The 27708-nt window shown below is 41.9% G+C and overlaps 2 protein-coding genes and 1 long non-coding RNA gene across 3 annotated transcripts; 1 reads left to right on the top strand and 2 right to left on the bottom strand.

Moving 5' to 3' along the window:
• Positions 1–186: 186 nt before the first annotated feature.
• Positions 187–8723, bottom strand: CHRNA3 (cholinergic receptor nicotinic alpha 3 subunit). The gene is made up of 6 exons (XM_064157341.1): positions 8581–8723; positions 6459–6598; positions 6337–6381; positions 4966–5075; positions 2772–3783; positions 187–1297 (listed from the first exon to the last, which is right to left on the bottom strand). The coding sequence occupies exons 1-6, from the start codon at positions 8633–8635 to the stop codon at positions 1169–1171; spliced, it is 1491 nt and encodes a 496-aa protein (XP_064013411.1). The 5' UTR covers positions 8636–8723; the 3' UTR covers positions 187–1168.
• Positions 6083–15340, top strand: LOC135182846 (uncharacterized). The gene is made up of 4 exons (XR_010305322.1): positions 6083–6682; positions 10141–10277; positions 13745–13868; positions 15179–15340. It is a non-coding gene; the product is annotated as an uncharacterized LOC135182846 (long non-coding RNA).
• CHRNB4 (cholinergic receptor nicotinic beta 4 subunit) lies at positions 13227–27708 on the bottom strand. The gene is made up of 6 exons (XM_064157342.1): positions 27470–27708; positions 21849–21994; positions 19999–20043; positions 19763–19872; positions 16136–17105; positions 13227–14036 (listed from the first exon to the last, which is right to left on the bottom strand). Exons 1-6 carry the CDS (start codon positions 27522–27524, stop codon positions 13896–13898), a joined length of 1467 nt encoding a protein of 488 aa, XP_064013412.1. The 5' UTR covers positions 27525–27708; the 3' UTR covers positions 13227–13895.

Raw genomic sequence — 27708 nt, 5'->3', positions numbered from 1 at the left:
TAAGATAGCTGACACTAGAATCATTGGGCTCTTTTGCTTATCAGGTATGTCTGAAACAAAATTTTTTAATAGTCGTGGAAGCTTGGACCTTATGTATCTTGTTTCTGAATGTGTTGAACTGTAGCCAATGCTACCTTATGTAGGTTCTTGTCATTTGGTCAAAATAAAAAAAAAGAAAAGGCACAATTTTCATCAGCTTGATTCTCTTTATTTTCACAAATGTTATATCACTTGATACACTGTATTAAAAAACAAACAAAAACAACAGAGTGGTACAGAGAGAACAGTTTGTATTTTTACAAAGTATTTTGTTATGACATTCTTGTGTTGCATTATTCATGCAAGCCCAAGCAGCAATTTTAGCATACTTTACAGGACTGTTTTGTATCTACTTGCCTCCTCTCCTTGTCAAAAAACACTTTGCTATAGCAGAATGCTTCTGTATCCAAACTTTCTTATCAAATTGTTTTGATCCTTCTCATAATTTGCAGACTGCATCTTAGTGTTTTACTTCTGCACAGTTTTAAACAGTGTTAGGTTTGAAAAGCTTGCTTTTTTTCTGACAGTCTCTTCATACATAGAAAAATGGGGATGCACAGGGTTTAAGTTATGTCTATTACTTATTTGTTCTTGCTTTTTAATAGACTTGCCCATAGTCCTTTCCTCCCACTATTTGAGTTAATTTTTACACCAGGTGGCAATGTCTACATTCTAACGACTTGGTGTGTGTGCTTCTTGATCCTTAAAACACATTCATGAAACTCAGTATAAACTTCCTTGCCTGTCATGGTCTGAAGAGACTTGGCACCAGACATGAGGAAGCAAATCCACTAGCCCACAGTATTCAGTCTGTCTTGATGTTCTCCACATTCATGTAATTTTCAGTTTCTTTATCAACCCCTTCTTAAACCATTCCTGTAGAGTTTAATTCCATTGCAAAAAGTGGCTGTCAAGCATAGCTCAAATTACTTCAAGATTAGCTGTCATAATGGTTCAAAATATTTTTTCCCAAGTTTTCACACTCTTAACAAAGCCTTTGGTTAGGCAAAGTTGAGGCCAAGAGAGATCCTTGTTCTACTAGACATAGAAGAGACACCAGATGTTAGGGTAGGGGTGTAGAGTTGGTTGGCAAAAGTTTTATTGGATTTCACAACGTACCATTTCATTGTTACATTTCATCTCCGGCCATCAAAGGCTGTAAAAACAATCCTGCAGTTCCTAGAATGCATACCAGGATGAAAACCCATAGGAAAATACGATCAATTACCATGGCAACGTATTTCCAGTCATCCTGAATCTGAAAAACAAATTGAATAGCATGTTTATTAGATAACTTCCATTAGCAATTAGTACCATTTTCTACAGAAAGCACATCTGTTTTCCATCTGGAGATGTCTTTCATGTGTGCACAATGTACTTCTGTTGTCATTAACAAATTCACCTTGAAGCTTTATTTGAATATGTTACTTGTGGCAAAGGCAAAAGCTACTCTTTCAAATACCAAAGGTTGATCACTGAGACGCTGGACTTCACGAGGTAGAGCTTCTGTTCTTTTTGCCAAAAATGAAAGTGAAAAGTTTTACACTCTTAGGTGATCAGGTTTGTCCAGAAAACTTTATTGAACCAGAGTGCTCCTAACAGGTCTTTAGGCAGTATGTATAATGACAAGGTTTAATTGGTATGTAATTATTGGTATGTTTCTTACGTGGTACTGAAATCTGATTGTTCTCATGCATAATATAAAATTAATCTGATTACCTCCCATGTAGAGAGGGAACCCTGTTTCCAAAAACCAGGTTTTAGTAATGGTTGGGGGTTTTGTGTGTGTTTGTTTTTTACAGTAGGCATTACAAGAGCGATACTGAGGTATTCTATGTCATACATAGTCATAGTAAGTGCATTAGGTGCTCATTCTAGTTACTCTTGCAATCACAATTTTTATTTATTGCTTTTTCTTCAGGAAGGCTAGTACTTGAATAATGCATTTGTTGGCTTGGAAATGTTGCACTTTTTAACTTGTTTGTTGAGGCAGACTGAAAAAAACCCAACCCTGAACAACCCTGTATCTTCTGTACCAACTAATGCTAACAAAAGTTCTGATTTCAGCATAAACAAATTAACTTCATTCTAACTTTAAGTGCCATACTGCAGAGGATTTATATTCTGCATCTGTGGTGGTGTAGCTACTACTCTTAGTATTTTTAAGGAGCATGATATAAAGAAAACTTTGGGTTTATTGCATTAAGTTGCAGTGTTATGAAAGATGAGGGTCCACATCTTGCAGGAGCTATCTTGTTTAGTTGCAGCACTTCACTCTGCAGCAGCAGAACAAGCAGCATCATTGCTGTGAAGGACGTTCCTTCTTAATGTTCTTTGTTATTGATGATAAGCTCTTGGAGGGAGAATGTACCTTTGTGAAGGCCATAGAATCCAGTATTAAGATTATGTTGTAGGATGGGTACTCCACTATCTTTCCCTAGCAGACATTACTTTAACATCCTTCACTTAGGGTATGTGCTGTCAATTAAGAGACTGCTGTGCAACAGAGCTGCACCTCAAAATTATCTACAGCCAAAGTTGCATGTACTTATAATACAGCTTGGGTAACCTTGTTGCATAAAATAATGTTATGTGATAATAAAATTGCTTCTTTCTTGTCCTTTTTTCTTTACTCTTTTTAGTCTTTGTATGTTTGCTTTTTTTGAGATCTGTTCGAGATCATCCTAATGGCAAATGTCTGCAGTTTAAGTAATAGTAAAATATATTCTTACCTCTTTTGCTTCATTCTGCATTTTCATGTTTTCTGCAATGTATTTAACACTTTCAATAGCATCTCTCATTTCTGGTGACAGAACTGAAAATGTAAACAGAGGATCTACAGACTCAGAGCTTGAACTTCTTGTAAGATTGCCACTGACATTGGGGAACTTCATTCTCTGATACTGACAGCAGCTGCACGCCGAATCTTGACACACAAAGCCTTCTTTGCAGCATTTGGTTTCAGAGCTGTTGAGGCAATTTACATTTGAAAACTCGGAAGTGAAAATCGGTTTTGGTTTCTCATTATTCTCTTCATCACTGGCAGGCCTTGTCATAAACATGATCCTGGGAAGTAAGTTCAAGAAAATGGTTCTGACCCACACAGGCATTGTGTGAGTCTTGGGTGTTCTGTAGTGCACATTAAGCACAAATACTGTAATGACAATAGAAAGAGTTACAAATATCATGGTGAAAAGCAGGTATTCCCCAATAAGTGGAATTACCAGGGAAGTAGAAGGTATAGTTTCTGTGATAACAAGAAGGAACACTGTTAAGGATAGAAGGACTGATATGCAGAGTGTCACCTTCTCACCACAGTCTGAAGGCAAATAGAAAACCAGCACAGTCAGGAAAGAAATCAGCAGACATGGAATAATCATATTGATAGTGTAAAACAAAGGTAAACGCCTAATGTAAAGGGAATATGTGATGTCTGGATAGATCTCTTCACAGCAGTTGTATTTGATATCATGTTTGTATCCAGGAGCTTTAATAATAGCCCATTCTCCACTCTCCCAGTAATCTTTCAGGTTCATTGTAGAGCCAATTAAAACTAAGTCAATTTTGGCTTTATCATAAGACCAGGAACCAAACTTCATGGTGCAGTTCTGATAGTCAAAGGGGAAGTAGGTTACATCTATTTTACATGAGCTCTTAAATATAGCTGGAGGTATCCAAGTTACATCACCCGTGTATTTAACGAGGGCCTTTGTCTTGTCATCAACCTGGAAATCCCCAACTGCACTGCAAAGCAAATAAACATAGTAAAAATTAGAATGCAACTACTCCAGGTAGTTTCAGCCATTCAGGTCATATACATTAATGTTTTAGTCTGTTCTGGGAAAGTCAGGTATTACATGTTGACATGGAGCTGAATTGCATGCACAGGACCGTGTCACTGGCTGTCATAAATAGGCATAGTTAAAACTGGAATAAATAGCTGTTTAAATTTATCAGGGAGGATTAAAAGGAAATACCCTCCCTTATGACAGCATGGATCAGTGCAAGCAGTGTTCAAAGCAGCAGATAGGAGATTGCAAATGGCAGTCCAACTGGGTGATTGTTGTAGGTCCCTTCCAACTGAACTGTTTTGTTCTGTTCTAGATCACATCAGAACTCAAGGGCTGATAAGAGGATACTGGCAGTACTGCTATTTCCACCTCTTCTTTGGACAGTGCAGGTAGTAACCGTGGAAAGAGGGATTAGGGTTGAGGTGCATCTTTGCATAAGTCAATTGGGTGAGAGTTTTTCTAAGTCTTATGTGGCTATCTGGATCACACAGATCTCCTAAGATTGATGTGATAATTTCAGTTGGTTTAATATGAAAAAGCAAATCTAAAAAGGTAATTGAAAGTTTTAAGGCTGGAGTTAGAAAAGGAATATCCATAGTGCTGTTCCATAGACCTAAGTCCTTAGATCTGTGTAGCAAAGCTTACTGAGAACTGTTGTCCTACACATTGGAGGAGGCACATTTAGTTACAATTTGGCTCTTTGCGTTCTCAGAAACTGGCATCAACAGTTTCTGTGAATTTTATGCCAACTGAAATTGACACCTTTACAGCAAGAGTGAGTTTAACTGCTAAAAAGCTAGAATGTGAAGGTTTTTTTCAGTTAAAGGCCTGACTTAGACAAAAATTGTCCTGTTTTAACAGAATTTCTTGTGACCTGTTTTGTAGACAGGGATATAATAGCCAAAGTCAGAGCTTGTGAGGGGAAAAGCAAACTTCGCTCTGGCCTCCCCAAGTGAAGCTGATAGAGACAGCACAGTGGTGCCTACAGCATAGAGATGAAACAGCTGTGCTGAAAAGCAGGTGTTGTCAGTTAATTCATTGAGCCTGCTTCTTTAAACCAAACTAACAAAACTCTAGCTAGTAGCATCACTCTCCTTCTTCCTGAATTAAGAAGATAAATATGCAAGAGCCTTACTTGTTATATAAAACAATATCTGGCTTCCAGATCTGGCCAGATGGTACTCGAATGAATTCAGCTCCTCCATAGTCCACTGGATTCCACCGAAGCTTGTAATCGTTCCATATCTAATTATGGGAGAAATCAGTCCATATTAGGTTTGTGAGGAAAGTGAAATTCCGTAGACTGGACTCAAGTGCTAGCATATCACGTTTGGGGGTAGTTTTATTTTGGATATTACAAGGATTAGATGTTTATTTAATGAATGTGTGGTGTTTATTCATATGGGGATTGTGGATATGGCTTCAATGTGTGTGGCTTAATTTCCCTGGAATAAGACATCTACTTGTCAGAGTGTGTAAGACTTAAGTAATTTAGGTATCAAAAAGCCAGGGATCTGTGAGATGGCAAAAGCAATTCTTAGGCTTATGTAATAGATGTGCTGGGTGAGTTAAGGACCTTGGGTGAAGGGATATAAAGAGCTGCAGGGTGTCCTCACTCGGTTAAGTGACAGTCTTGCTCAGTAAGGCTTGTTGAACCTCACTTGAACAAAGTTTAATACTAAGCCGAAACGGGAAATTAAGTTGGTTATGAAGCTCACTGCAGGGCGAGGAATCGCATTTTTAACCCATGAAGACCCTTCTCTTTAAGAGAAGTCAGCATCTGGGGTTTGTTCTGATGTTCGCAGCACTGACCAGCACTAGGTGCTGCGTTGCGACAGCTCCTGCCGAGGTGCTTCGTCTGAAACACGGCGCCTAGCGCCTGTGCTAGGTTTAGGGGGGATTAGAGCAGCAGCTGACGATTCGCAGTTTAAGGGATGCATCCCCAGCAGCGCCCGTATTTAAACGCTGCAGCACTCCGAGTCGGTGAAACAGCGCGGCAGAGAGGGGTCAGGTGGCGACGTTTCTAGTCGTAACTGACCAGCTAAAGCACCCCTTAGCTCGGGGCTGGGCCGGAGCTGCTCCCGCGGGCGGGCGGGCGGTCGGTGGGGCAGGCGGGCGCGCTCTGCCGCGCCGTTCCAGTGCGGCCGGCGGCGTCCGCAGCGGCAGAGCTTCCTCAGCGCGCCGCTGGGGGGCAGCAGCGCGCCGGGCAGGGCGCCACGGCGGCGCTTCCGCCGGAAAGGTGCTGTGGGGAGCAGCCGCGGGGGGCTGCCGGCGGCGGTTCGCCTGGGTCGGTGGTGGCTCCCTGGGCTGCGGCTTTGCCTCAGGGGAGCGGGAACTGGCGCGGGCCGGACGAACCCCCAGACGCCTTCACTGGGCGGACGGTTCTTCCCGCTGCTGGTGCAGCCCCTGAGGGTAGGGGTCTGGCAGCCCGGGTTGCGGGCAACATCTGCTGCCTTGGGGTGGTGGTGAACTGGTGGCATCTGGGCCACCAGTGAGTTCTACTTACGTGCTTCAGCCACAAGTTGGTTTCCATGATCTGGTTGACTTCATCCTGGAAAAGAGAGAGGTGTTAGGAGAGGCGCCGGCCCTCCTGCCTCTCCGGGGCGCCCTGACGCGGTGGGTACTCACCACCTTCACCAGCTGGGACATGGACACTTCGAACTGAATGATGACAGGATCCGAGACGTTCTTGACGGGACGGACGAACCGGTTGTAGCTCTGGAAGAGGGCCTCGTAGAGCCGGTGCTCAGCCTCGGAGCCGCCGCAGCCTGCAAGGGGCACGGCGGGGTGAGCGGTGGCAGGGGCAGACGCAGCCTCCCAGGCAGCCCCCCGGTTTGGGCAGCTTGGCCGAGGTGAGGGCACTGCCGCTCTTGGTTCCTGTCTTGCTGTGCATTGGCTGTTGGCATTAGTGTGATGCCTGGGGAAGGGCCACCCAAGCGGTCTCGTCTAAGTGGATGGTAGTGTGTCACGACTGCCTTCGAGTGGGAGAAGGAAAACACTAAAAAACAGGGGGCTTATGACAATTTTTCTCACATCTTTTCAAAGGGGTTCGAGAAATAATTTTAGGGAGTTACTGAAAAACTGGAGGTGCAAAAGCAGTTTCACTGGCGTTAACCCCTAGAGCTGCTGAAGCGGCAGGAGTGTGTAGAGCAGAGGAAGGGAGAAGTGTGACCCGTCGGAACGGACAGTTGTAAGCTCTCACGGTGCTTTACAGGAGAAAGATTCGCAGAAAAGAGGAGCTCTGCTTCCTAGTCTGAGTGACGATTGCATGATTATAGTGATGATTACAGCCTGCTTGTTAAAATAGGGCAAAATAAAGAATTAAAGCGGAATTAACCATTCTTTTCAAAGGCATTCAAAGAAAGGTGTTAATTACCCATCTACTAAACTAAGCAATTATTATTTATAATACGTTCCTACTCTGTTTTGCCACTGGTGACTGTTGTTCTTCATGCCCTGTGGCCAAAAGAGAAGCTGCAAACTAAAATTCTTAAACATCAAGGTGTGGTAGCTGTTTCAGGATGGAGTGAGAGCCTGTATTTCACACTGCCTTTTTAGTCTCAGTGCCAGCTAGGCAGTAACTGTCCTGAGAGCTGGACGTTAAAAGACAATAGCCTTTTGCTTTCAGGAACTATTATAACCTCTGTGTTCACACGTCCTTAAGCACTAACTGGAAAACAGAAAAAGACTTGAGGTGTCATTTATGGATGACCTTATGTGAACCCTGTGTGAGTTTGGCAAAGGCACAGAAGCGAAGTGTATTGAATGTACAGTTCCTTTCAAATGCAGATGTGAACCTACAGGTATTTGCAAGGAGATGTTTTGGGTTTTGTCAGACAGTTTTTTAGTGGAAAAAAAGGATGGAAGGCAGGAATCTCTGCAGGTGACTGATCTGTAGTGTTTCATAAAGCAGGTTTTACTTTTTGATCTTTGGAAGACCTCTCCCTAAGAAAAGAGTGTCCCTCTCATGTGAAACTGTTGATATAAAAGCTCTTTTGTGTGTGTGTGTGTGTTTTCCCATTTTGTTGTCTTGGTTGGACAGTTTTGTTTCCATTTTAATGAAATAATTCAAGCCAACTTCTTAGCTAAAACCTGAACATGTTTCTTTCACACTTTTTACTTGCTCACCTTGACCTTATTATGTATTGATAATTCATATCTCTCAAATCAAGATTTCCTGGAATAAATACTCCTAAGTCTTTTAGGTAAATGATTTTAAAGTGAGATTGCAACAACTTTCTGTTCTATCAGTCACAAATTGCCAGCCTTTTTACATCACCAGTAGTTAAATCTAGCATGCAGTGTATCCAGAGAAGTGCATTATTATTTTGCATTATTATTTGTTTACATTTTTCTGTACTTTCCATGTTTGCAGAGAGAAGATGAACAGTTTTCAGCGTATGTTTAGAGCTCTTTAATATTGTTACTTTCTTGTGTTCCTTTCTGCAACATGTAAAACCAGACCTTTGCACACAAGGTATTTTAACTTCTTAATGTTAAAATAACTGTGTGTCCTGTTTGGTATCTCGAATCAGGACTACTTCTCTACTTTACAAGAAGAAATGTTTTAAAATACCCAAATCCCAGCAAACTATGTAACAAACAGAGCTGTAGCAGGATTCTGAGCATTTATCTGTTAATTTGGAGTGAGCTTCAGCACTTAGAAGTAATTTGCACCAAAGCCGTCTGCTGTTCTCCTTTTCATCCCCCCCTTCACCAACAAAGAATAAACAAATTAAAGATCACTCACCTTGACAGAGAAAGCAAACAGCAGCAGCCAGAAGGAGAGAGTGCGTGCTCTCCATGGTGTTATGAATTACTGTCTGTCGACAGAGGCTGTTGGAGATGAGCCTAGCTGCCAGGATTGTGCGAGCATGGGAAGTGCAGAGAGCTCCGCTCCTGTGATGCGTGAAACGCCTGGAAGCAGCAGACAGCAGGACCCTGAACACAGTTCTGCGCAGTGAGCTCCCATTAGGTTTGCTGTGCTGCCCCCTTTCCAGCTGCCCAGGCTGTCACAGCACTGGAAACAGCAAATAAATTGCAGGCAAAACAGATGTTGTAGGTAAGGAGCAGCCTTCTGGCAAGGATAATAGTCAAGAGTCCTTTACGCTGGTGCATAAATGAACCTGGTAATCTGACAGTGCTAAAGATTGTTCCAATCAGCTGCTATGCAGGTTCCTTCTCTATCAGAAGCTCATGCCTATCTCCTAGGAGATGTTTAATTAATAAAAATCTTATAATTGAGTTGTGCTGAAATAGCTGCTGGCATTAGGGATGCCTGATTTAGCAGTGAACTGACATCATGGAACCTGAATTTTCAATTATGCTGTTAATGGTTTTTTTGCCTGTTTCTGTTTCATCTTGCAAGCACATGTGCTGGGTACTTGATCAAGGTTGTGCTGTTCCCAGGAGTTATTAAAGGCATGTACAACTGTTATCAGTATCTTAGCCCGTAAAGATATGTATCTTCTCTGGGATTTAGCAGCTGGAGACCAAACTTGACTGAACATTTGAAAGTTTGTCTGCCTTTCCTGCTTTCATAGTTTAGGAAGGTGAAATTTGGGAAGGAGAGTAAGAGCATAGGATCCTAGCTTGACCCCACCAGCCCTTATTGTTCAGGGGTAAGGCGATGGAGAAGAATATGCAGTTGTGTTTGAAACTGAGTCATAAAGTGAGTATTTGCAAAACGACTCCTCCCCTGGGTGTCCATCCAGTTCCTAGTTAACTTATATGTCACTTTTTGACTGCCTTGAATGATCAGGTGATTCAAGGCTCAGGCAAGCAATGGTTGTTGCATACATCTGGGCAGTCTGTGCAGAGGGAGAAGGCACACAGATAAAAAATGCAGGATTTCACCCTCATTTTTAGAAGTTATGAGGGGGAAGCTCTGTGGGATAGGAGGCTGCACCGAATGGGTGCCTCTCCCTGTAGTTAGGGCAGGATAGACTAGATGACCTCATGTGTCGTGTTAAGAGGTAGCACTGGGAGGAAGAGCACCAGACTGGCACAGAGCTTGTTTATTCTGTTTGCCCTGTCTCTCAGAGCATCAGTCACTCTGTCCCCAGACACATGCTCTTAAGATAATTTCTGCAATTTTATTAACTTGGAGGAAATAGGCTTTACCATCCATTTGATCTTATCTATCTTATTCCAGAGAACTTGGCTGCTTGGTCTTTTAGCTTAACCCTTTGTAGATACTAGGTTTTTTGCCTTTTCCAGTGCCTTGAGACTGGATGTATTCCCTTTCTGCCCTCTTGGCTTGCATAAATAGATGGCATTATAACTGAAATTTTTGTTTGTTTCTTTTTAGTCCCAACTAGAAATGAGCAAAAGCTTCAAAGATCAGCTCATAGCCCATGTTCCCCAGAAGTCTGTGCTTAAACTTGAATGATTTGGAAACATTGGATCTGCAGAGACAGCAAAGAGCCATTGTATCAAGAGATACAGGTATTTTAACTTGATCTGCCAGGTTACTGAACTTTTCAGTGCTGTTTGTATGTGCAGATACTTGGTTTCTAACATCCATGTTGGAGCTCCTGCTGAAGTCAGCCCAGGTTTGTGATAGGATTATTTTTATGGCTAGGGAGAGTGTTGTGATAAGAGCGCGTCACCATGACTGCATTGCAGAACTACATGGGAGAGAACTTTGTATGGTGAGAGGCAAGCTGATCTGCCCAAGATCTGCAGTAGCAAACCATGTAGCCTTTGCTTTTTCCAAAATGTACCACTTTTGGAGGTGTTTCACTTTGTTAAAATCGAAGCAATCAACTCTGGTTCCAAGGAAAAAAATTTTTTCCCTGCCTTGGTGTAGGGTAGCAATGCTCACTCTATAAAAAAACAACATTACTGATCTTTCTAGTTTTCTAGTGGCTGCATTAAGTGCAGAGACAGTCCTAGGTAAAGTCACCTCAATGCAGGTGTGTGTGGTGGTGGTGGTGGTGCTTCTGCATGTCCTGATGGGAGACAGGCTTGGTCATGGTTAAAGAGTTTTGTAATGGTAGGAAATGGGAAGGGAGCCAAGAGAGGCTTTTCTTCACTAGCAGGGAAGCAAAGAGTGGTTGCACACTGAAGAACAGTTTTAGTGAAAAATGCATTTTGAATGACCACTTAGTGAAAAGTGTTGCTGTGAGACCCCTGAAAAGTGGAGATGTTGATGTTTATCTTGTCTGATGAACTGACACCTTATTATGTTTGTATTAGCCTGCAAGGTGACATTTTTAATGCTTCTTTCTCTCCAGAAATCTTTTCTGTTTGAAATTTTGTCCAGAAATCAAAGTAGAAACCCCTGTGATTCTTTGACAGTTTAGACTGGGAACAGTTCTATGTATTATGTAGGTGGAGCTGCTGAGGCATAGGCAAAAATAGCATTTCCCGTTTTGAAAGCACAGTCTTAGGAGGTCAGATTTTTTCAAAATTTTAGGACTTTGAGCAAAATTTTCCGTTCTGAAATTTGCTGTGGATTGGATTATTTCTGGAAATGTTAGAAAAAATACAGTGTAAGCTTCCAGGAATGTAACTGGAGCAGATTATATTTCTTCACTCATGATTAAAAAAGGAATAAAGTGGCCAGAGTGTAAGGCAAGCATCAGAGCCTACCATTCTCTGGATGAGGAGCTCTAGTTCTGCAAGGATCTCCCTGGGGTCAGTGATGTGTCTTCTGAAAGCTTTTTCTGGGTTTGTCAAGGCTGAGGCCTCCATCTGCCTTGTACTCTGTGTTAGCTGCTAGTTGAGCTGCCAAATCCTTTCTAAAACTTTTGTCTGTGCTGGGGAGAATTCAACTGAAGGCTGCAGTTATGGAGCCAAGCATTCCTGCTCATAAAGATAAGGCCAAGTATGAGATGGGAGTGCTGAAAGCCTCATTTCATCTATATTCAGGCAGTGACAGGAAGGATAAGAAAGGACCAGGGAGAGGAGAGAATAAGAGAGGGCCAGAGCCAGGAGAGCTCTTAGTGGTGGGTGAACAGAGCAGAGAGAGGGGTCCAGTGCTAGTTGGGCAAACTGACAGTCTGTGGCTGACTTGCTGCATCCTTGGATGCTTGCCTAGGTGAGTGCATCTCCCTTCTGCCCTGTGCTGAGGTCTGCACTGTCTCTTTGAGATTCTAGGTTATTGTGGGATTTAAAGGGGCATCACCTTTACACTGTGCAGTGCTGGCAGCTGCTTTGGCTTCTCCGTAAGCAGAAAAAGCTGCTTAGCAGCTGGGACAGTGTGTGCACATGTGTGCTTGTGATGTTCTGTGCTACAGTCTTTCCCAGCACATAACATAGAGGAGCATCTCCTTGCGTGGGTGAAGCCTCCTTGCTGCTCCCAAGGGGCTGTGTGTGCTCTGTCTCATTTTGCAGCTGTTGTTTCAGTTGCCTGCAGAGCCAGAGCTCTGCTTTCTAGGTCTGAGAAGGAGAAGGCAGTCTATGAGATGGAGAAAGCAGGTTTGACCCATTTAAACTTTGCACCGCCCAGCAGTGACCATGGGAACTGTCCAGTATGCTTAATGTTGGGGGATCAGACCAGGGCATTGCCACCCTCTGCTAGAGGAGAATGTGACAGCTTCTGTGGTCACAGGACACACCTACATTAGGTGACTGTCCTGCAGTCATCCTTCACCTTGCCTTGTCTTCAGTCATGTTATTTCAGTTACTGTGCACAGTGGAAAGACGAAGGAAGATGACAGTGTTAAAATTCTCCTAAGGGAGATGCTGCTGCTCACAGATCCTCACCTACCCCACCTCTGATGCTCTGTCGCTGTATCGTTGCAGCCATACTGTGATGCTCAGGTCCCTGGAAGAGCCCTTCCAGTGTCCAGGAGTGGGAGGAGGGTGACAGCAGTGTTGGCATGTCTAAATCTGTGTAGTTATCTGTAGCTGCCTATAAATGCTGACCTAGGTTGGGGTGTAGTTGAGTTTTGATGAGGGCAAATAGAGTTGTGGCTTGCTGATGAACATGAAAACCTGTGTCAGCTAATCCTGCCCTCGGACAAGTGACCCTCAAATCCCCTTTACAGGGCGCAGTAGATTTTAACAGTCTGTTCACCAGTCATTAGTTGTACCTGTCAATTTTGGTAAAATTGTTATGTGTTCTGACAACACCTTAAGCTTGGAAAATGTCAGGAGCCCACTTTACTTTTTGCAGGTTACAAGCTACCTGTAACAAAATATGGTGGGATTGTCCTGTGATGGGAGTTTGTGGCCTTTGGTTTGTCCTTTGCCGAAGACTGCACATGAGTTATTTGCTTTCCTAGATAATTTGTTGAGAATTATACTTAAGTCTACACTAGAGTATCACCAGCAAAACATGCAGGTCTGTTTGTTCTCAGGTGCCTTTCACAGTTACTTTCTCAGGAAATGTGTATGAACCCCCATTATATTCACTGTTAAAGTTGCAAGAACAAGACTAAATCTATATAAAGGAAAATGTTACATTTTATTTATATTTCATCACTGAACAGAGTATATACATGTTTGTTTCTCATATATTAACTTGGCCTTTGTTGATCAATCAGCTATCAGAGATGGCAAGGTGAGAAACCTGTTTGTGGTTACCTTAGAAGTAGGTCTCCATTTCTCAGTTCAGTTTTAAATGTCATATTCGAACAGCTAAACAGTTGAGTCCACCTGTAAAGCTCTTTGTAAATCAGACACAAATAGGTTTGATGCATTTGAAGGAAATGAACATCATAGCAATTCCTTCTTTGTAATAGGAAATGTCAATATTCTAAGGACAGAAAATGTCTTTCATTGGACAATGTATGTAAAATGCTTTAAAAATAAGCCTAGTGAGCCAGGATGGCATATTGTGCAGTAAATACCTGTCTCTGTAGTCTTCAGGCTTCAAATAATTGAAAAAGGGGCCAGAATATCACCTGAAGTACCAAGCTCATTGAGAAAACTTCATTTGTTTTGTTTTTGTTTTTCTCCTCTAGAACAGTAAGTCAAATTCTACTTCTCATTTTCCTACTCTAAATGCGATGTGACATAACTCAGTCGGACTCCAGTCTGTGGATTGAAGAGAGAGGAACTGAGAGCAGAACGAGACTCAACGTCTGTGTAAGTATTGACAGTTTTAAAGGACAGTTAGGGGTTCGTGGCAGCAGTGTGATTTTGAAAAAGTGGCTGCAGAAATAATCCAACAGTCCCCAAGACACAAACAAGGACGAATATCCAGAGAAACAGCCTGTCCACTACCATGGCAACATACTTCCAATCTTCAATGACCTGGAAGGAAAAGCCAATTAAAGATATTAGCAATTTGTCATATTCTTTTGCTTTTTCCCTTGCCAATGCCAAGGTTTACTTTATAAAAATAAAAGGAAGCAAGTCTTAAGGTTCAAGGAATAAACTGGCTTTAGGCTTGGAAGGGATTTTTCTCCTACAACCATTCTTGGGGTAAAATACTGTAAATATTTCTTATCTGACTTGGATACATCAGGTACTGAACGTGGCTGCCTGGTGAAAGCCAGTCCGGAAGGACCCACAGCATAATCCAATCAAGGAATTTTTTCCTTCATTTCAGTTTGCAGATGCTGTTAATCTCAGTGGACAAAAATAGATGTTGTTTACTGCTGTTAAACAAGGTTAGCTTCAGCATTCTTAGCAGCAGTCATCTTAATCAAGGGGTTTAATGCATATTAATACTGTTGCTTTTATTAAAGTCTCTTTTTGCCTTGCATGTGTTGTCTGGCTTGTCTTAGACTTTGTTCTCCAACTGAAATGACTATAAGGCTGTTATTTGAAAGAGGGAATATATCAATCTTAATTTGCATGTTGGGAATTACTCTTTTTTTTGCTATCTTACTGATTTTAGTTACACATGGGACATCCTAGAATCACAGAATCAGTTAGGGTTGGAAGGGACCACAAGGATCATCTGGTTCTAATGCCCCTGCAGTGGGCAGGGACACTCTACCCTAGATCACCCTCACTTCCATGACTTGACCATGCTTGTCAATTACTTCTTGCCTTACAGTAAAACATTACATTGTTTTTCATTCAGTGCACGCTGTTAATTGCTACTGCTACTAATGAGAATTGTGTGCTTCTGAAGTCAGACTATGGTAAAAATGCCCATGAGCAGTTTTTATCAGACTATGATAATGAAGGAAGAAGGCAGAGATTAAAATTATCAATCTAGAGAAGTGATATGTGATATTAGAGAATCCCTTGTGAAAAGCATTCCCTTAATTGAAAATTACTCTTAGTATCACATGGAAACTGAGCAGATCATTTGGAGCATGACATTCTTGCAGGAATTTCTGAGCTATTAGAAAACGTTTGTTTCTGCTTCTGTTCAGTCCATTTCAGTGCTTACAAGCTCATGTCCAATGTTAATAGCTGATCTTCTTTATTTGTATTGACAGTAATTTCAGTTAATAGAAAACATGAACTACTCATCAGCGTGCTCCTCGGGGGACTTCCGCAAGACCAGAAACCACACTTACTTAATCTGCTTGGCTGAGAGAGGGAGAGCACAATAGGAACAGAGAACCTAGAGTCTGAGTGGGATATGGATTGGAGAAAAGACACTGGTAGGTATCAGAATGGTTTTTATTCTGACCATGGGTGCTTGTCTAAATGAAACTCTGAAGCATCAGTTTCTCCAAGCGTTGTTCACTGTGCATTTATATCAGCTTTTAGTGTGCTAGCTAGTAGGGCAAGTGGATAGGCAGCAGCAGTGCTCAGATGTGTTCTGAGTAAAGTACTTGTAGCCAAGAATGAGTCTGATTTAACTCATTGGAAGTGTCAGCTCTGCTGGCATTAGGATTTCAATCCTCTCCATTCTATTTGCCATATAGATACAGCTATCTTAGCCCGGAGAGGGTGTTTGCAAAGGCATTTTACCCGTTTTACTAAGTTTTCCTTCTGTACCCGATTAAGTTATTACATGACTGACCCACAGAGGGACTGTTTCTGGTTAACATGGCCTGGCTGTGGATTGAATCAGTCTTACTGAATACAGTGGGGAAAAATACTCTTTTTCTGACCTGGAACTAGATATTACTTCTTTCCCTTGCCAAACACTACTTGGATATGACAACACAGCTTTTCCAAAGAATATTTCATGAATTTCTGTGCAATTGATATTCTGTCTTTGTGGAAATAGCTGTGTTTATTTCCAAGAGAGTAATTGCATTCACCAAACTGCTGTTCATTAAGTTCTTTTAACTGCAGAAATTATTTTCTCTTATAAACTGTAGCTGGACTATTGCTTAGAATAGTTAGGGAGCTCAAACATGCTTGCTGAAGAATCACATTTTGTGGAGGAGGACAGGAGATAAAGTTTGGAAGGATTGAGGTCATGTCTCATTTTTACTTACACTCTGGTCATTGTCATCACTTTTCATGTGCTCTGCTATAAAACTGACTCCATCAATTGCTTCTTGAACTTCAGGAGAAAATTTCGTGCCTGTTCGTAACCTCCAATCTCGATGGCTGCTGGCATCAAGAGTGTCGGTGATTTTCATATCGTATTTTTTGGCAGAGGTTGTATTCAAAAAATAGGTGGAGTTCTTGTAGAAGTCAGCTGGATCCATACAAGGGTGCTCTGCTTTAATCTTTTTGCAGTTGCATGGCTTTTGCCGTGGAGAATTGTTTTCTGGGCGCTTCATAAAGAGGTAGGCTGGGAGTCTTTCAAGGAAAACCAGCTTTACCCAGGGAGGCATAGTGTGGGTGCTTGGAGATCTGTGGTGAACATTGAGTACACAGACACTGGTAACTATTGAGAAGGTCACTAGTACCATTGTAAACATGAGATACTTCCCAATCAGTGGCACGTCTAGAGATGTTGGAGGGACAATTTTGGAAATCAGCAGCAAGAACACAGTCAAGGCAAGCAACACAGATATGCATAAGGTCATTTTTTCTCCACAGTCTGAAGGCAAGTAGAACACCAGGATGGCTAAGGATGTAATTAGCACACAGGGAATGATAAGATTGATGGTATAAAAAAGAGGTTTCCTTTTGATGATGAAGTCATATGTCACATCAACATAATTTGGGTCCAAAGGGTTTACAGTCCTTCTTCCTGGGAGTGCTACAATGTCCCACTCACCACTTGGTGTAAAGTCATCCATGCTTGCCATGGAAGTTTTAAGCACCATGTCAATTTCTGTGTGATCATATGTCCAAGACCGGAACTTTAAGGTGCAGTTTTGTTGATCAAATGGGAAATGCTTCACTTCAATCTTGCAGGCACTCTTGTAAATGGCAGGGGGCAGCCAGCGAATGCTGCCGTTGTTCTTCACGATTGCGTTCGTGTAGAGCGACACTTCGTATGTGCCATCCGCACTGACGGAACCAGAGGAGAGAACGGGGAGAAAAGGTAACACAGCATTAAGAGCACAAACATAGTTTGAAACAGAAAAACCCTGACATTCTTGGTCTTGTAGAATCAAAGTTATACAATCTGTCTTGTAGGAAGTTAGAACTTGCTAGCGAGGTCAATACATGCATCAGAGAATACATAGTTGGTCCAATACTTAGTAAATCACTTTATGAAACTATCATTAACTAATAAATATACGTCTTTGTTTCATCTAAAGTCTTTGTAAATGTTTGATAAAGTAATTAAGGCCTATGGCATCTCTGAAGGCTGCGTAAAAAAGCGATCATTCAGCATGGAAATGGAGGTACTGGAACACAGCCACTGCTATGAGCACACAGCAGCACTCCTAAATTACTTGGACAAGGAAATAAGGATGAGCAATGCTAGTTAGAACTGCAGAGAGATTGTAAGGCAGAGGAAATGTAATTATATGGTTTAGAATTTCTTGCGTCACTCTAGTTGATGTTTACTTATTACAGAACCAGAAGAGAGAAGCCACAGTGTTCTTAGTGCCCACAAATCAAGATGATCTTGGCTTTGTATTTCCTCCAACTGCTGAAGTTCCACCGGGAGAATGTTCTATGTTAAGATGGGCCCTTTCAGTCAAAGAGAAGACCATTATCAGTCAGTATCTCCTCCTGCTCAGTGTTTCTGGGCAAACCACTTAGGTCTCTTTAACGAATGAAGTATCCTGAGATAGAAACATAAAGTGGTCAACTGCTGACAAAATGTGGTGTTTCTGAGTGTGTTTACAGCAACTTATCAAATGTGCTATGCAACACCTTTCAAACACAGCCAGTCAAGCTACCAAAGGAAAGTATAACAGTGGGATGGAAAAACTGCTAGTGACAGTCTTTCCTGAAATAAGGCAGCTCAGAAGTTTGTTCCTGTGCTGATCAACTGCTTTTACTAAAAGCTGGGTTGGCCTCTTTGTTAGATGTCAAAGAAGTGTCTGCACTGGACACATCCCACATGCACATAATGTAAAAACAATTTGCTATCTGTAAAAATGTGACCAAACTCACTGGAAGTGCCCTGCTTTTGTCTGGCTAAATTTTCTGTTTAGTAGCTGGTTCAGTGTTGTGTTTTGGATTCACCTTTAGAGTAACAGTAACATTTTTCTGAGCAGGGAAATGGTACAAGTATCCAGGGCTTGGCACACGGGTAACTCTTCTCCAGATGGACTTATATGTGGCTCTGGAAAGGACTCATGTTGCAAACCCTGGTGCCTGGCACTGAGCTGAGACCCTTGCAGCTAATTCCTGTAGGCAGTTAAAGAACCAGATGCAGAAATGCTACAGTGTATGAGAGTCATTAACTGTTTGTTTGTTTGTTTTTTTAGTAAAGAAATTGTTGGTTTCTTTCTCACATCTCTGTCTTCCTGAGTTAGATTTATCTATGCCATACAATGCACTATATTTTCTTTCACATCTCCTTGAGCTGGCCGATGTCTGTGGAACAGACTTTCTTCAGCAGCAGGACGTTACAGAGGTTGTCCTTTATCTACAGTTGTAAGGTCTGTAGTAATATAAAAAATCCAGTGTGAAGAGGTTAAAATCTTCTGCCTGGATGCTTAGGAAACCTTTTGAAATAGCTTCTTTCCAGTCTTACAAGCCATTAAATGCTGTCATTGGAGGAGTAAGGAAGAAATAAGCAGATGGCAGGCACACAATTTACTGGACAGTTTGACCAGGCAGAGTACCGCCTAATCCACTGGCTGAATTATTTTGTGACTAATACAATAGTTTTAAGTATTTCTCAAATCTGATTTCCAGTAGGAGGATTCTGGGGACTTAACTCAGTTATATATAAACTTCCTAGGTTTCTCATCTGTAAACCTTCATAAACTATCATGTGTTCATGAATTTATTGGTTTCCAAATTTTCATGAAAGTATCAGTTCTAATTTATTTCCTTTTTCCCTGACAACTTTATAATGTTTGCCTCAGGGCTTTGCTAGAGACTTAAAAACAGCAAAACAAAATTGGCAATTAGCTGTTTGTTTCAAAGACTAGCATCAAGCTTTTCTTTTTCTCAGTACTGTAAAGCAGCAGGGCTGAATGTTGACAGATTTATTATCTGTAATTGAGTTTTGAATGTTTTATGAAAGTAGAATATATTTTTTGTAAATTAATATTAGCTTGTGAAGTTCTGGTGTGTGTGAGCTTTTTAGCAGCTTTATGTCCTGGACTCTGTGGTGGAAAGAAGTGGGAAACAAAAATGAAGCTCAGAACCTAGGATGTCTTTTAGAATTCCAGATGTCTTGTCTTCTTGCACCATGACCAGTGTACAGCTGTGTTTGTACTTCGTGTTTGTAATTGCTGTTTCTATATAAACTAGTTTGCTACAGATCCATGTCTCAGTGGATCCTCTTGTGTCACAACAGCTCACACTGCAGACATGCACCATGTCTGCTGGAATTTCTTTAACCAGAGCCCTGATTTTAGTGAAGTTGTCTCTGAGGCCATTACCTCAGTCAGATACACTCGATACTGGCTAGAAGTTACAAAATTCAGGTTTAGAATTTTATCAGACTTGCTTCTTTGGTTCCAGTGCCTATCTCTTGGCACACAGTTAAGATTTTGTTCACTGTCTGCTTAAACTACAGAAGTTTTACTTACTTATTGTAAAGCACGATGTCTGGCAACCAGATGTGCTTTGCAGGTATTCTCAGTTTATTTATTCCTTCATAGTCAGAGGGCTTCCAAGCCAAGCGATAATCAATCCACTCCTAAGAGAAGAATTGTATGGTAGTGAGGGGAGTATCCAGACCAGCACTAGCAAAACAAGCAGTGTGATGCAGTAAAAGCAGTTGCATTTGTGGTTTGCAAGAGCATGCCCCTGTGGGTTTAGTTACCTGGTTCAGCCAGACATTTGTAGTCATAATCTGCTCTCTCTCGTTCTGCAGGGAAAAACAGAGAGAAAAGTTCTCCTCTAAAATGTTTCACTTTATGGCAGTAAAAAGATCTCTTCAATGGGCTTTAGAGGGTATTTCCTACTGCACAGCATGATTTCATCTAATGTATTTCAAGACAAGCATTTCTCTGCTGGTGTGATGGCCAGCATTGTGCACACTGCTCATAAGTAGTAACCCCGTGAGTTTAGAGCTCTAAGTGGCTTTTAACAAGGGCAGTTGTGACAGAAGTGAGTGTGGCTATTTGGGAACAATTGCCACCACCCTGCAGAGCTGATTCTCCCCCCACTTCCTTATGGATTTGATTTGAAACAGAAGACATATTTGACCTGCACAAGGGCCTAGATTAACTTTCGTGGGGTTTATGCAAAGCTTGCCATGTAAGCCCTCAGCTGGCAGCCTCTGCTTTGTGGAACTGCTGTCTCTTTGGACAGCAGTTCAGAAGAGACATCTTTCTGCAGCAGAGCTATGTGGCTGGGCCTCTACTGAAGAGACAAGGTAGGAGGTCAAATAAGCAGGAGGGTTTTTACAAGAAAGGAAGTTAATCCTCCAATTCTGAAGATCTTTGAGATTGTTAGAGCCTGTAAGATGCCTAATACTGCTTTCTGTGTGAAGAGCGTGGATACACAGTGATAGCAACTGAGCTACTGACACTTGTCCATTCATCCTTGTTTAGGCTGTTAATTGCTGGGGGATGAGGGGGCAAGACACTTCTTTTTATGCCTAGAATTTGCATTCTTGGAGGAAACTCTGCTAGTGGTAGCAATGCACTGCGTGAAGAGGCATGTCTGTGTCCAGGTGGAATTCTTCAGAAGGGAGGGAGCTCTTGTCCCAGAGTCATCTGGTGTGTATGACAGTATATCCTGTATAAATCAGCCGGAAGGTGCTGCAAACTCATCTGTTTGTACAATTGCCTTTATGTTCCATCAGCACCTCTCCGTTTTCCTCTTCAGTTCCAAAATAGAAATTATACAGATTTTCTCTTAAAGTTTGCAACAGGCCAGTCACTGCCCCCTCCCCCCCCCAAATTCTAGTAGAGAGGCAGTCATCTGGATCCTCTCTTTCATCCGCAGAGAGAGCAGCAGAGTTGAAAGCTGCGATTCAGGAGATTTTTCCTACTTACGTGCTGGATCATGTTCCCACTGCAGTTAGTGCTAAACCTCTCTTGGCACTGAGGTGCGTGCTTGTACCTCGAAAGAACTGTTAAACACATGCTAACCTTGTGAGTGAAGATGTCTTTCAGACCGATTGAAGTCATTTTTATTGAATATGAGAAGCTGCTTATATGAGGATTGTTTTAACCATGTTAGGCTATTTCAGCTGGGACTCATGTATCTTTTTCTTTGCAGCATTTCACTGTTCTTTGCTGATGTGCCTGATATGCTATGAGATTTGGGGCTGGTTTCATAGCTTGTTTTCAGGCCATTCAATTACATTTCCTTGATGTAAGCAGCAGAAGGCGGTTTTGCATTGTGTACACAGTCCAGGATAGATCAAGACTTGGTGTAATTTGCTCTAGCTGCATTGAAATCAGTGGGATGGCTAAATTTCTTTGATCCATGAAATCTTACTGAATGAAGATCTGGCCACTGTCTTCTACTGCTTAGCCATAGATTGATCTCCCTTTTGTAGCTACATTCTGGAGTATAAATCCAGTAAATCGTATATATGGGCCTTGCATACTAAGTATTATTATGTAAACTAGGAAATAGTAGAGGCATTGCAATGCCAGTGCAACTTAGAGCACATGCAAGTAGTAAGGAATTAAAAGACATAGCTTAATGTGAGCTTACCACACTGATGAGCTGTGCCAGGGACACCTGCAGCTCTATAGATACCAGCTGGGATGAGTTGACAGCCGGCCGAATTAACTTATTGTACCTGTCAGGACTCAGGAGGTGGTTCATTAGCTTCTCTTCAGCATCTGCTGCAGTGCTTCCTGTGAAACAGTACATAACAGGATTAGAGAAGTGACATGATGTAGGGATCACAGAATTTCTGTGCATCAGTTCATCTTTATGAGATAATGAGGGCTTTTGATTTTCTGAAGACTGTAGGCTTGTGTGAACAGAAGGATATGGTGCTTGCACCAGTATCTTTTGCTGAAATTGACTGGTTTTCACAGGCTGTAGATCAAAGCAGATAAATGAGCACCCTTTGGGGATTTTTCACAGTAAAATGAGAAACTCAAGTTGATAGATTCTTGTAGGAGTACATTCAGACTGGGAGCAAACCACCCTCTTGATAATAGAGGAAGAACATTTCAATGATCCAAATGCAAGGAGCCCAGCCTTTACTTTTCTTTGGGCACTACTGCAGGCACACAAACAAATTGAAAAACTCTGATCTGTGTAGGGCAAGTCAGGGGATGAACTGCAGGAGTTAGAAGGGTTTTTTAGTGATTGGGAGCTCTTGCGTAGCTCATGGTGCTTCTGTTGCAGAATGTTTTTGTTTGAAAATGTGAGGCCTTCTTTTATGTGGAAGCAAAACAGCAAAACCTGTTTTATGAACTGTCATAAATGCTGTAAATCTTAGGTGGCCAAAGCTGTAGTTCAGTGACTGCAAAATATAGTATCTGCAAGATACTATCAAACAAGTCTGAACATACTCCGTGGGGCAGAACACTGGGGGTAACTGCATCTACTCTCTTTATCTTGCATGTGTTTTTAAAAGCCATTGTAGTGGACTCTTCAGACCAATACTGACTGCATGATACTACTCATGACTAAGGTTGTGGTAACATTTTGCCAAAGACTGACCCAGAGAAATTCTGCTACGTGTCAAGTAATTCTGTGTTGTGTTGTACAGCTGACAGCAAGGGATGCAGGTGTTAATGCAAACAGATTCTAATTCAATTGCTAGAATGATCCTTCCATAGGAAAGGGTACCTAACTCAACCACGGCTGTTGCAGATGTGAGGATAGCATTCCTACAGCATGCTTGTTTCATTATTGGCCAGACCAGTTTCACACAGGAAAAAACACTGGCATGTGGCTGGTTTTAAGTTTATGGTGCAAATTAGTATTTGTTCTGGCTTTTTTTTATGTTGTATCATATCCATGATATGCAGAGACAGGCAGACATTGAAAGGCTGAGGCCACATAAGCAGTCACATAAGCAGTTTCTAGAAGGTGCCTAGGTCCCATGTGAACTGGACTGGAAGGTGCCAGGGGGAACAAGTCCATGCTGAAACTTGGTATGTAGGATTTGCACTCAGATTACAAAGCTGCTATAAGAACTTCTTGTTTCTCAGCCAGTAAGAAAGTGGAGACAGGTAGAAGGAAACATCATCAAATTGTATTTGCACATCTAGGAACAGCTTTTACTCAAGCTCTGGAGAAAGCCTGAGCTAAACACGAGGCTTCTTTTGATTCTTTTAGGGTCAGCATATGCTGTGGCATTGGTAGCACAAAGCGTGTCACATGTGCTTAACATGATATTGTTCTCCATAACAGGCTTCTCAGATACTTCCCAAGCTGTTTGGGAAAACAAATTTGGGTGAATCCATCATATTCTTGGGGGCCTATACCTCGTGGGATTTCCACAAGTTCAGTACTGGGACCAGTACTATTCAATGTATTTGTCCACAACCTGGATGAGGGAACAGAGTGTACTGTCAACAAGTTTGCTGAAGACACCAAAAGGGGAGGAGTGACTGACACACCTGAAGGCTGTGCTGCCATTCAGCAGGACCTAGACAGGCTTGAGGGTTGGGCAGGGAGAAATATAATGAAATTCAGCAAGGAAAAATATAGTCTTGTATCTGGGAAAGAACAAGCCTGTGGACCTGTTGGGAGAGCAGTACAGAGGAGAGGGACCTGGGAGTCCTGGTAGATGGAAGGATGACCATGCAATATGGCTTTGTGGCCAAGAAGGCTGATGACATGCAGGGGTGTATTGGAAAGGATGTGGTTAGTAGGTCAAGAGACCTTCTCCTCTGCTCTCCTTGATGAGACTGCATGTAGAATATTATGTCTGGTTCTGCGCACCTCAGTTCAAGAAGGACCTCAGGGAACTGCTTCTAAGAGTCCAGTGCAAAGCCACAAAGATGATGAAGGGGATGGAACATCTCCCTTATGAGGAAAGGTTGAGGGAGCTAAATTTCTTTAACTTGGAGAAGAGGAGACTGAGGGGTGACCACATTAACGTTTATGAAGATGTGAAAGTTGAGTGTCAGGAGGATGAAGCCAGGCTCTTCTCACTAATGTCCAGTGGTAGGACAAGGGGCAGTGGGTGCAAGCTGGAGAATACCAGGTCTGCCTAAACATAAAGAGAAGCTTTTTCACTGAGAGGGTGGCAGGATGCTGGAACAGGCTGCCCAGAGAGGTTGTGGAGTCTTCTTCTTTTGAGATACTCAAAACCCACCTGGACTCATTCCTGTGTGACCCTGCTCTGGCAGAGGGTTTGAACCAGATGATCTTTCAAGGTCCTTTCCAACACCTGATGTTCTGTGATTCTTTGGGTCAGTTTGGTTTTTTGATTTATACTTGCTTTGTAGCCCCCCTGCAAGTCTTTATAGGAGCCCTAATACTGTGTGTTACTTTAATGTTAACATTCACTCTCAGTATAAGCCTGCCTAATCAAAGGCATATCAAGCTAGAACTATGTTGGTCCTTGCTAAGCTCCAGATCCTGTTTTTCTGTGTGTATTGCAATTGAGATAGAGGTAAACTTGATAGTGTGAAGAAAATGGGACTGCACTCTAGGAATGAACCATTCTGTTTATAAGGATAGGTGAGAAAGTACCTGGTAGCTAAAGAGAGAATCTCAGTTGAAGTTATTGTATCGTGTTTTGGTGTATTTTACCAAACGTTCCTGCTCTTGTGTGTGTGACAAAGAGGTGACTGTAATTCAAATATAAATCAGTTGTCATGGGGTTTGTTTCATTCAGTGGTTGCTGAATTCTGCTAACAAAGACAGTAAATTCTTGTTTGGGTTGCTAAATAGGTTTTCAGTGTTGCCATCTTCTGTGAGTATTCTAACACTCAGAGTATTTGCTAAATAACAAGAAAGAAGTAGAAACTGCAGAATAGTTGCAGAAAGCTGATTTATGAATTTGTAATAATCCTGTTCTCTACAACCTAGTTTTAGCAGCCGTAGTCGTCTGGTCTTCAAATCCCAGCATACTGTCTGATGAGAACAGCTCAGACCTGAAGTACTTGGTGCTGTCAGTAAACTTTATGCAGACGAATCACAAGCCACAATGTAATTGTGTGTGTGTATACGTATATATGAAGTTAAATAACGCATCCCTTTAGGCAGTTGTTATCTGTTCTTAGGGAAGGGGTTCCTGTAATGACTAATTCTCTGTAGAATTGCTGTTCCATCCCAACCTTTAAATCCCTGAATCATGAGAAATGAAGAGGGGAGGGGCCGCTCTCCTCTCAGCCCAAGGCGTGTTCGAGTCGCCACTAGATGTCAGCAGTGCACCAACTGAAAGCTTGCCAAAGCCGCTCTAAATAACCGGTAAAAACAAGCGATTCTTGTAATCATTTTTGTAACCCCATTTCCATTACCAACCTACACATTAACTAGGTGGCACCTGATGAGAACATCAGGTTCAAGTTCGCCTTTATTTGCACTTCATTAAGTTAGTAGCCATGTGCTTGAAACTCCTCTGTAGCCTCTCAGAGGAAGAAATGAAAGCACAGTGTCCCTCACAAATGGATTTTTCCCGAATAGCAGTAATCGCCAGAAATGTTGGAAAGGATGGACTGATGCCGTTAGACAAATGATCGGAAGAAGAATGATGAGGCAGTTCTGATTTGAGAGCAGAGTATTTCTGTGTGCTAAAAGCGTTGTTTTACCTTCGCTGAGCACGCTACGCATCTGCTCCACGACAAGGAGAGCAAATGGCCACTTAACTTGCCGTACACATTCTGCAGTAAGTTTGTTTTCTCTGTGGGAGTATGACCATTAAAAAACAATTGCAAAGGGATGCTTCCAGTTTCACAGCAGAGGAAACAAACCTGGTTCACTCCCCAGTGCAAACTTTCCCTTTCACATGCTCTGCTTTAAATGTACACCATGAAATAACTAGTTGCCCCGTGTTGTGTTCTGTATTTTCAGTGCAATCACAAATACATTGGGGTGATTTCCACAGAATAAGGAGCAATGTTGACAAGATATGACAAGATACAGGCAAGTGCACTCTCACCACTATCTATGTTGCAACACTTGAGGCATTTTTCTGTCGATTCCCTGACAGCAGTTATTTTAGTAAATATTGAAGTGTCATTTGTTTAGAAAGACTACATTGTAGCATTTTGTCATTTTTGACTTTTTTTTCCGCTCTCACAAATAACTTTTGGACAGTGGCGACATACAAAATTCCCATCTGTAATTAGCAAAGAGCAAGCTAGCATCTGCAATGAACCAGTCCTGTTATCTTGGAAATCACTCTGTGCTGATGTTACTTCTCAGCCTACTCTTGAGTAAAAAGATTTCTATAAGCTCCTAGAATACCACATACCAGTTTGGAATGTTTATTGTTCAACTAGGAGTTGGATTGGATTGAATGTATTTAAAAGACTATTTCAATTTCTGTGCTGCAATTAATGCAAATAAAAAGACTCTACTAATGGGGTCTTAAAAGTGTGTGCTCTAAGGATCTGAAGTAGGCCCTTGCACTTTGTTCATTACAAAGCAGATATTTTCTGAAGTAGCCTTTCAGTGCTTAAAGAAACAAAACAGCTCCTGGATGAAGAGGTAACTATGGGACAGGTGTGATTTCTGTTTAGATTTTCGGCCAGTTTCTTTCCAAAGACTTCAGCAGAGTCTCTCCATGAGACTGGAGTCCCATGGTAAATGCATTGTTTCCAGCTGCTGTCAAGCTGTATGTGTTGGTTAAAACACATCCAGGAAATCCTGGCAGACTAAAGTGGATGTTCTTCATGCGTTGATTGCTTTTCTTCTAGCATATTTTTACATATTTCAACTTAAGCTATTTACACAGTAATCAAACAATTAGGAAGCATGAACTTTGCCAAATATATGAACTTGAGCCAGCCCTTGTAGAGGAGGGAGGTCTGTCTTCTTTATGGTTTGTGTCATGATTAATTTTTTTGCTTCACTCTCAGCACAATACCTGCTTTTCCCATCACAGACAATCCTGGGAGCATCTAAAGATGTATGATTTAGTGATTAGCATTGTCACCTCCTACCACTCTGTCAATTTATGTCCAAGTTACTGCCTGTCCTTATCCATTGTCATGAAATTTGCTGATACCAAACAAGCCAGAAATTTGCTGATACCAAACAATACCAACAAATCAATTTCATGCATCCTTTTAAAGGCTGTTGTCTACTGTGGTGATAGTTAGAAACTGTCTGAGAGCTTGTATAACAGTCCTGCCCCCCAGCCCTGAGAGCTATCGCTGTTCTGCAAACTGTATCTGAAAGAAAAGATCACTTACCGTTCAAATAAAAGGAGCCCACTACAAAGAGAAGGAGGATGTGTGTATTCCTCATGGCAGTCACAGGAAGAGGTGGGTTACTGTTCTTCAATTAAGACAGCTGGTAATAGGCTCTGTTGTCAGGGATGCACAAGGAAGAGATGTAAAAGCAAACCTGAATCTTGGAGATATTAAATGCCTGGAAAGAGACAGACAGTAGGACCTGGCAGAAGCATTCTGGAAAGTGGAGTTTTCGTGAG

Source organism: Pogoniulus pusillus, chromosome 17, assembly GCF_015220805.1.
Source record: "Pogoniulus pusillus isolate bPogPus1 chromosome 17, bPogPus1.pri, whole genome shotgun sequence".
NCBI classification, from domain to species: Eukaryota; Metazoa; Chordata; class Aves; order Piciformes; family Lybiidae; genus Pogoniulus; species Pogoniulus pusillus.
The sequence above is the reverse complement of the archived record's forward strand: the minus strand, read 5'-3'. Positions and strand labels throughout refer to the sequence as shown.